Source organism: Cyprinodon variegatus, unplaced genomic scaffold (genome assembly GCF_000732505.1).
Source record: "Cyprinodon variegatus isolate N-32 unplaced genomic scaffold, C_variegatus-1.0 Scaffold154, whole genome shotgun sequence".
Classification (NCBI taxonomy): domain Eukaryota; kingdom Metazoa; phylum Chordata; class Actinopteri; order Cyprinodontiformes; family Cyprinodontidae; genus Cyprinodon; species Cyprinodon variegatus.
Genome location: NW_015150607.1, coordinates 771,087 through 780,694, shown reverse-complemented (window position 1 = coordinate 780,694; position 9,608 = coordinate 771,087). Strand labels below are relative to the sequence as shown.

The 9,608-nt window shown below is 36.1% G+C and overlaps 1 protein-coding gene across 1 annotated transcript in view; it reads left to right on the top strand.

Moving 5' to 3' along the window:
- The window catches only part of esyt2 (extended synaptotagmin-like protein 2), a 67,578-nt gene extending 59,255 nt beyond the window's left edge, over positions 1-8,323 (top strand). Inside the window, 8 exon segments of the mRNA XM_015377453.1 lie at positions 37-87; positions 89-172; positions 4,148-4,500; positions 4,601-4,699; positions 4,871-5,002; positions 6,063-6,168; positions 7,213-7,262; positions 7,372-8,323. Of these exon segments, the coding sequence (XP_015232939.1) occupies positions 37-87; positions 89-172; positions 4,148-4,500; positions 4,601-4,699; positions 4,871-5,002; positions 6,063-6,168; positions 7,213-7,262; positions 7,372-7,444 (948 nt within the window). The 3' untranslated portion in view covers positions 7,445-8,323.
- Positions 8,324-9,608: the final 1,285 nt, after the last annotated feature.

Below are 9,608 nucleotides of genomic sequence, written 5' to 3'. Positions count from 1 at the left end.
TGGAAAGAAAAACTGTTTTTATGATTTTATGATAAGCACAAATGCACACTGGGTATTTTGCGTGTGCCTTTGAGTAGGCTTCTGTCTGGAGGAGAACATGACGCTGGCGCAGTGCTTTTCTCTGAAGAACTCTGGACCAAGTTCCACCATCAAATTAAAGATGGCCTTGAGGGTAAAAACAGACTCACAGCTTCTGTGTTGCTAGATTATTCACAAGTTATTAATTTCCTTTATAACAGCATAAATGTCAAATTTGTTTTGCTTTTTAGGGTTTTTTGGGGGAGCCAAGAGTTTTATGTGATAACCTTTCTGTTCTCAGCTGGTTCCTTTTTAAACTCCCACCTTAAGCGTTCAGTTCATAATAGCAAAATGTTTCAAACATCATGGTAATGCATGTGTTTTATAGCTCGTCATTAATAATCTTTTCCGCTAATTTGTTTCATTGTCTTTTTTTGCATAATTCTTTTTTTTGTAGCTGTCTACACAAAAGCAGCAGAAGCATTTTAGTAAGAAATCTTGGGCTTTGAATTGTAGATTGAAGTCAGGCAATATCCTATTTTAGGGATTTTTAAAAACAAACCAGTTGTAGATAATATGTCAATCTGTTGTATGTGGGGCTTTTTGTTATGCCAGCATACTCAACCATGTAAATCTCTCTCCACTTCTATCCAATGGCATAATTCTTACAGACACCTTTTATCAAATTAGTTAAATTAATTGAGGTTTATTTGTTTCCTGGCATAGACTCTGCTTTTAAACATCAGAAGTGTCAAGCTTGCTCCTACACTATATTTATATCTATGCATAATGTGATTGTGAAGAGTATGTGCCCCCTTACAGATGTCTCATCCTTTTTCTCTTTCCTTAAAATGCAAATTTTTAAGATAATCGCCCTTTTTTATATATATCATACAAACATAACCTGAGATTTTAAAGCTGTCAGTTAGTTAAAAAAAAAGATTTCCCTCCCACCTTGAATCATGAATCAGCTTGGGGGGGGGAAACTGTTTCTAGTGTCAGTTTCAATTGCCTCCCCCTGACTGAGATTTCTTGCTACATCAGGAATGAAAGAAGTTCAGGAAAGAGGGGAGAAAAAGTCACTGTCATCTATGAGTACAGAAATTGTAACCAAAACATTTGTAAGGCAACAGCGAACCAATAAGAGTTATTATCCTGCACTTCCAAAATTACTCAAGGAGAGCATCGGTGAAGGTCAGACAAGCACTCAGCACTATTGGCTACATTTGAGGTTATCATTAATACTAAGAAAGAGACTTTTGTCAGTAGATTTGATGGAACCCAATGTCCTTCTTGTATGATCTACCATGAAAATCATACCTACAGTCAAATATGATAGCAGGGATACACTTATGGTGGTATGGAGGTTCTTTGCTGTTTCAAAATTTTAAAAAATTAAATTAAAGCGGCAATAATTGCTGCTCTCTACCAAACAGTTACTAATGGAGAAGGAAGTTTTATCAGTTACTTAAAGGTACAGTGGAGGATTTTCGGGAATTTTTAAAAGACCTGCCCTCCCCACTTAAAAAAAGAAAAAAAAAAATGCAAATACACAACCCTTTACCCGCTCTCAGGGAACGCCCATTAAACGTGTGCAAGCGCATGCACAAGCCAATTTCTCCTCGTACACGCTCTGTTTAATAGTTGCTGTTTGGATCACTCATACAATCATGCTTTCCAAAAGAAGATTTGCAATTTTTCCACTATGTTGAACTCACCACCGGTAAGTGAAAATGGGGACGAACACGTAGGACAGCCTTATGTATGCATATCACCAAAATGATTGACAATTAGGAGCACCATTTATTTTGATGATCCACCCGGAAAAAGAACATCATCCACTATACCTTTAATATAACCTGTAAAATAGTTACGCAAATCCACCTTAAGATGGTTAAAAAAAAAAGAAAAATGGTTTTAGAAACTAATATGGAGCTAAGTTTGTCCAAAACAAGTCTTTTGAGGAAAAAAAGCCCTTAAAAAAAACCCAGCTTGTTCAAAATTAAAAAAGAAGTTTCTTGAAAAAAAAACCAAAAACATTATGCCCCGCAAATGAGAGTTTGCGGGGCATAATGTTCTTCAACTTCAAAGCCACAGAAAGCATAGGCTACTGTTGACATCAAAAACTGGTCCCTTAACATCATCCTCGTGAACAGCAGCGTCATCCTCCTGGTCTCTAAAATTGACCCCCTGTCTACCATCCTGTAAGTTTTTCTGTCTGCAGCCTGCAGACAAAGGCGTGTCTTTCGTGGGCATGTTGTATAGTGATGTCATCAGATGAATTGCCCATGACATGCCCAATACACAAGTCGTGTGAATGGTGCAAAATCCAACTGCATCATCTTAAAAATGTATTTAGTTTGGTAGGTGGCAAATAACAAGTCGGTGCAGTACCAATTCCAATCACAAACAATTAATTGTCTCGATGAAACAAATTATTTTGAGATTTCCTTTTTTTTCTTAGTACTGGAAATGAGCTTAAATGAGAAAAAACTAACTCTTTTTTTTTTTTTTAGGTAAGGAGTAGAAAGTGGAGATAATTGCAAAAAACTGTAAGGAGTAGAGTTAAAAAGTTCTCAGAAAAATAATTACTCTTGTATAGATCGCCAACATTTCTACTTATAGGTAATAAAGAGGATTTTTCTCAGAAATGAAGTGTCTAGATTAATCTAAAATGACTTTATTGATGGATGGCATTCTTGCATTTATGGCCCCCCGCCCCAAAAATCCATAAACTCTGGCCGTGCTGGGGCCTACAAAATATTAGCCAATCCACTTTGCCTACTGCAGAAAGTGGTGTACTTGCTGCCATGACGTTTTTTACATAGGCTTCAAGCTTAACACATGCGCTGTTTGGCTGGCCGTCCGCCATTTCATCGAAGCCCAATGAAGTAGCCCTACTGTTGTTTGCTGCTGCAGCATTTTTTTTTTTAGCTATTTGTTCACTCTTTTGTGTAAACTGGAGCATCAATGGCTGAAAAGAATCCTCACAAACCAGAAATATTAGTGGAAGCTAGGTGCAACATCGGCCGATACTGAGACCATACCGATAACATCGGTTTGAAATTGATGTGTCTGTGTATATTTGAAGAACTGCATACTAGTTGGATGTAAAATCATTGCCATCATGGTTTTGTCAAGCTGCTGCCTACCTTTGTGAAGCAGGAAAAAGACTAATACAAAGTGAATCCAGTAGAACTTTTTATTGCCTACCTGGAATTGGTGACAATAGTTGAATAAACTTTTGGCTCTCAAAATGGTATTGGTGCCCTATTTGTTGGTACTGTACTCGTCGATACCGATACCACCATTTTAGTGCTGGCTTGGGGCCCCGACCTATACTGGTATCAGTATCAGTGCAACACTAGTAATTAGCAAGACAGTTAGCATTAGCTATAAGGATTAAACTTTTCTGAAGGTCACAAATTGACTAAATGTGGTGATTTTCTCATCATTTAATGTTTTTATTACTTTATTCTGGTAGGGTATTCTGCCTACATGAACTAAATAATTTGCCTACATGTACCTTGTACATTGAAGCATGTACAAAGACATTGGAAATGTCACAAAGTGAAAGAGAACAGTTTCCAACAGGTTTGTTCATGTTATTTGAATTTCTGTGTCAAGACATGAGCCAAGCCGACAGAGAAAAAAACTGTAAGACTTGCTCATAGCCATAAACATCCTAGTATGATTTAAAATCTAAAGAAAGTAAAGGGGAAGAAATCTGTTAGGGATCATATATGTTACCTCTTTAAATATTTAAAAATGTGGATATTTCAGACAGTTATTGTCCGGAATCATGTTATTGTTCTTTATGTGGCTGAAAGCTAAGAGAATTATCTTGTTCTGAGTCACCACTGATCAGATTAAAAAGAATAATACATCCACATTAACATATAAATGGGTTTCATAATAAGGTGTTTCAGCTGAAACACAAGTTGGAATAACTTCTGAATAATAGTGTTTTTGTAGAGACAGACGGCAGTTTAAAACTGCGTCATTCTAGACTGGCAGTATTTTATCTCCATTTATGGCTTTCCTAGACTTTCACTTGCTCCATTGAGATAGCTCAACACTAAATCTGTTATGGTTCTTTAAGCCCACTATTGATTTCCTGTCTCCTTAGATCCTTTCACTGGAAAAACAGATATCTTCAGACCTGCCCTCTGCGGTGCAGGTCAGAAAATCCAGTGTTCCCCAGACAGCCCTGGCCCCCTCCCTGAGTCTGTCCTACTCAGAGTCACAGCTGCTTTCTGCCACACCTCCAAAGCCCGTACGCGCCTCCACTCTCACTCTCCAGGACCCTGACGGCGAGCCATACTCTGCCAGCCCTCGCCGCAGCACACCTAACTTGAGCACCACTATTTCTAGCTCTCAGAAATACCTGCCTCACAAGGAGAGCACCCCCAGCCTGGCGTCGGATATCTCACTGCCTATCGCCACCCTGGAGCTTCAACAAAGACTCCATCAGCTGCAGAAGTAAGATGCGAGGAATTTGCATAAAAATTTTCAGTAACCAATCTATCTATGTGCGTATACAATCTGTGTGAAAGTGATTCTGACTATGGTGCGTTTATAGCGGCTCGGCTCCTGGCCAATACCCCCTGGGTGAGATCCAGCTCACTGTTCGACACAGCTCCCAGAGGAACAAACTGGTTGTGGTGGTGCACGCTTGCAGGTCAGGTTTAAACCACAGCAATAGATTTACGATGAGCATAAATCATTTTGAAGCATCCAAACATTATTTATGTCATTGATTGACATATTTTATAGATTGAATAAACAGATTGAACAAAGTAGCAATAGCCCAGCAGGATGAGTCTGACAGTTCTGTGCCACATTCCCTCAGAAATCTGATAGCCTTCACCAAAGATGGCTCAGACCCCTTCATACGCCTGTATTTGCTGCCTGACAAGAGCCGGTCGGGAAGGAGGAAGACAAGCACGATGAAGAAGACTCTTAATCCTGTTTATGATCAAACGTAGGTTAAACACCCTCATATCAAGTTTTGTTTCTTTTAAGTGGGAATATGACAATCTATTGCCATGTATGGCCATTTATTGCTTGAAATCTTACACATTTAGCTGATTTGAAACTCAGTGTTTTTTTCTACGTGAAACAGATTTAAATAGATTTTATACTGTTTTTGTAAGCACACAAAAGTATTTTCACGGTTGTGTTTGATCTGAACAACTTTCTAGAGAAGTTGAGAAAAGTGAGAAAAAGTCTGTTTTTTAGGTTTTCATTTCCTGGTTTTGATATATTTACTAAACTTACTTTGGGTCCTTGAGGTGTCTGTGGGTCCAGTTTGGTTTCAGCTGAGTTTTCTTTGGATAGTTTCACATTTTCTGCAAACACCTTCTAACACATGGTGGAATCTACTGTATGATAGATTGGTATGGTGGTAAACCGGCCAGGTCCCATTCCATGCTTCACACTTGGCATAAGCTTCCTGAAATTCTGCATTTGATGTTAAGCCAGACATATTCTCTGTTCTGTGTCCAAAACATTCAGAACATTGTAGCATAATTCAGTTAAGCTGCCATCTGATGTTTGTGTTTGTCTTTAGAGCAAAGCTTTTAGTCTTTGCACAGCTTCCATGAAAGCTACACTTGTGCGCTCCTCATTTTTTAGGGGTCCTCATTAACATTTACAGTAGCAGGCTTTTTTGCAGGCTGCATTCAGCATCTTGAGTCTCTTCACATGTAAATTTGTTTAGGAGACCTGAGCTTCAGATAAGGTGCAGTTGTTTGGAAAAGTTCTTTATGTTGTAGGTTATTTTCTGCAGGGTGCAACTAACGTTTTTCAAACTCTGTGTCAATCAAAAGGCTCCCCTAATAGATTGGAGCAATCTTAATCAAACCAGCAAATAATTAAAAACCTTTATTTTAGGTCCTTCCTCAAACAATGGATGTCATGATTAGTGTGATAGTGGTTTAGAGTTAGTTGCTTTTGCAGGTGGGCTGTGTATGCTGCTTAACGAAAGATAGATTTTGATTTGAGTCTGCCAATTTCCACTCTCTGGGAATTTGTGTCTGTAGGTTTGAGTTCAGTATTTCCCATGTGGAGCTGAATAGGAGAACTCTGGATGTAGCGGTGAAAAATGGAAGGAGCATCCTGTCCAAACACAAAGGCCTTTTGGGAAAGGTAAAACGTCTCTATATAGTTTGTCACTGTGAAGGTTTTCTAAACATTTCATATTTTGAATTAGAGAAACACACCAAATGTTTAAAGAAAAAGGTAAAACATTTATATATATATATATGTAGATATATATATATATATATATCATTTTTATATATTCTAATTTATATTTAGTATATTTGTTGTTGCATTTCATTATTTCTTTTTTTTTTTACTTGAAATTAATTTCAAATTGTACCTGTGATAACATTTTAAATAACTAAAATTTATCAGGGTAATTTATTGAACCATTTCATTTTATCCTAATCTGTTATCGAGACACTTTAAAGAGTACACGAAACACAAAAACAATACTGAAAGTATAGAAACTTATAAAATAACAAATAACAACGATCATTTTCTAGAATACGAGTCAAAAATGCCAAATATATTTGATATTAAGGAAAAAATCTAAAAAAATAAACGGGTCATGCAAGATTTAAAAAAAACATTTAATAAGCCTTATTTATTTATTATATTATTATATTAGATGCTGTTTTGCTGTTGTATTTTATCATTTAAGTTTAAAAAAGACTATTAAGGATTAAGGAATACTTTGGATTTCTTTCCTTCTTGCCCAACCCAATTAAAGACATTCATAAAAACAAAACTGCAACTATACCACAAGAAAAAACTTGATCGATTGAAACACAAAGCAAGACGGAAAAAATGAAAATTGGAGAATAATTTTATCCTTATGTATCAGAAAGCTATGAACATATCTAAATCTACATTTTACAGGACACCTCATTAAAAAAAAAAAAACTCAAGAAGCAGTGATATCCAGGCACACATCTTTATAAAAGTTGTCCTTTCAGAAAAAGAACTAAAAAAATGTAGAAATATCCTGTTGCCTTAAAACACACAAAGTTTTTCTTCAATTCCCATTCTTATTCATTCCTTTTTTATTCTTTAATTCTATTTCCACACTTCAACACTTTCTTTGATGTATTGAAGAAAAGATGAAATGAAATAACAATTTTTTTAAATGAAGTTTTTTCTTGGCAGGTGCTGGTAGATTTAAGTGGAGAGGATATCTCAAAAGGGTGCACTCAGTGGTAAACAAGCCTTATGTTTTCTCTTTCATTCTACTGTTAATTTTTGAATTGCATCCTGTGATTTAAAGGAACTAAATCTGATCATTTTGCTCTTTGTTTTGTGCTGCAGGTATGAACTGACAGAAGATGGTTTGTCATCTCTAGGAATACGAAGAAGTCAAGAATCCCTCATCACACAGTGAAACCACTCTTGTCTTCTAAAACTGTGATGTGGTTCTTTGTTATATGTTTTTTCAGCTATTCTAAAGGAGAAGTTTTATTCCCTTTTCAGACTGATGAGTAAAGACACATACTATAAATAGTAAAACATGCAAACCACCCGGAGTTTGTTTGCAGACTTTTATGTAGATATTTCTCCTATTTCTGTATGAAAACCACAATTTGCAAGTGTTTTCATGACATTATCTTTCCTTAATGGAAGTTTTGTAGAAATGTGTGCAAATTCTTTGAGATTTATTTGGTGTTGATGCAAAAACAATATGACAAATTCTGTTTTTCTTATGTGAAAATGAACCAAAGGAACAGATACAATCCCAAACATAAGCCTCATAAGTAGCAATCCTTTTCTTGTTATTTATTTTCCGTTTGTTTTGTTATGCAGTGTTATTGATTCTTTACGTCTGTAAAGAAATACATGGAATGCACGTATGCAAAATTGTATTAATTTTAGCAGATTTGCACCATATTTGTAATTCTAAATTTTGTCTCAGATGCTGTGGGAAAAATGCATTTTAGGGCTATGAATAAGTGCTGCAGACGACATACATATATAAAAGAGGATACTTGAATAAGTGTTTTGAGAGTCTAAAACCATATGTGAGTTATGTAAACAAAGAAAGTTACCTTTTTGCATTTTATGATCAGGTTGCTGCAACACATTGAGATAATGCATCTTTGGCTATATGCTTGTAAATTTTTTGCCTTGCAATTGTAACCGTTTGTTTCAACTTTTCAATACATTTCTTCTTCTCTCCGTGCCTTAAGAGCCTGCTATCTGAGTTTTTTTTCTTCTTCTAAACTATTAACATTTTGAAATGATCTGATGCCTTGTGGCTTTGAATAAAAACTGTATTCTTTTTAAGAAGTCTGTTTATTTTATTGTTATTATAATAGTTCCTAAGTCATTTATTTTCTAAATATGGCAGGTTGCTTTTATTCTTAATGATTGCACACTTTGTGTTCTATTTTATTTTCTGTTCTCCTGAGCTAAGCTTATAGGTTTAGTTAAAGATTCAAGACTTTATATGTGCAGTACTTCCAAAGAAATAGAAATGTAATTTATCGCTCTCATATCTGTGACAATGACTGACACAGACCCTGCATGAAAGATTAAGGTAGTATAGACAACCAATATAAACAGACTAGAAGCAGGATATAAAGATAACAGTGTGCTATACAAATTGACCTATATACAGACCAAATTTAACAAAAGGAAAAACTTGTGTTTTTCCAATTTGGCAATACCTTTAGGTCACTTGCCCCAGTTCTCATTCATTTTGTTTGGATATGCCCCTCATGCATATACCTTTATCTCAATACGCAATCCTTATCGGCTGGTGATAGTGAAGCCCACATCACCTTTCCTTTAAATAGATTGCACCACTATGCAGCATCATTTGAAATCAGCACCTCTTCTTGCTTCGTCCCAGGGATAAGGGTTGTCTGGTGAGACATCTAACTTATGCTACTCTGAGAACCGGGATTATGCAAGTAACCTAAAGTTCTCATTTATAGCATTCGTTCGACATCTCACTATGGGATATGGTAACTCCCATATTGCCAGACAGCTTATCTTCAGCAATCCCCAGCATCTAACTGTGATCACTCTGTTCCAGCTAGGACCCCCGAGATTAAAACTGCAAAGGCTCCTTTAGGAACCAAGACATCTAACTTATAAAACAGGGCAAAAGCGAGTGGCGAAGACCAAGTCATTGCTTCACAGATGTCCTGAATGTTCTGCAATGTCGTTAAAAAGTGTTTAAATTCTCTCTGATATTACTGTTGTATTCATTTTACCACCCACAGGAAACCACAATTCATGTTGTTCACTTATGTTATTTGTTATTACATCAATAACAGAGGATCAGATACCTCATACAGGTAAGATATGGCCCACCTGTGTGAGGGAACTTTGTAGATATCTATGAATCTAAAGTGGCTTTTTTTCCTTTCCTTTAGGTACATTTTATAAAAAATTGTAATGTAATACAAATATGATTCATAATTTAAAATCAACATCGGGTATGATACATTTTATGAATAAATACATGTCAGTTTGTGTGCATAACAAAAAAATTGTTACAAGTTCACTTGACACCAGAGGTAAGTACAGTAACAAAGTACATG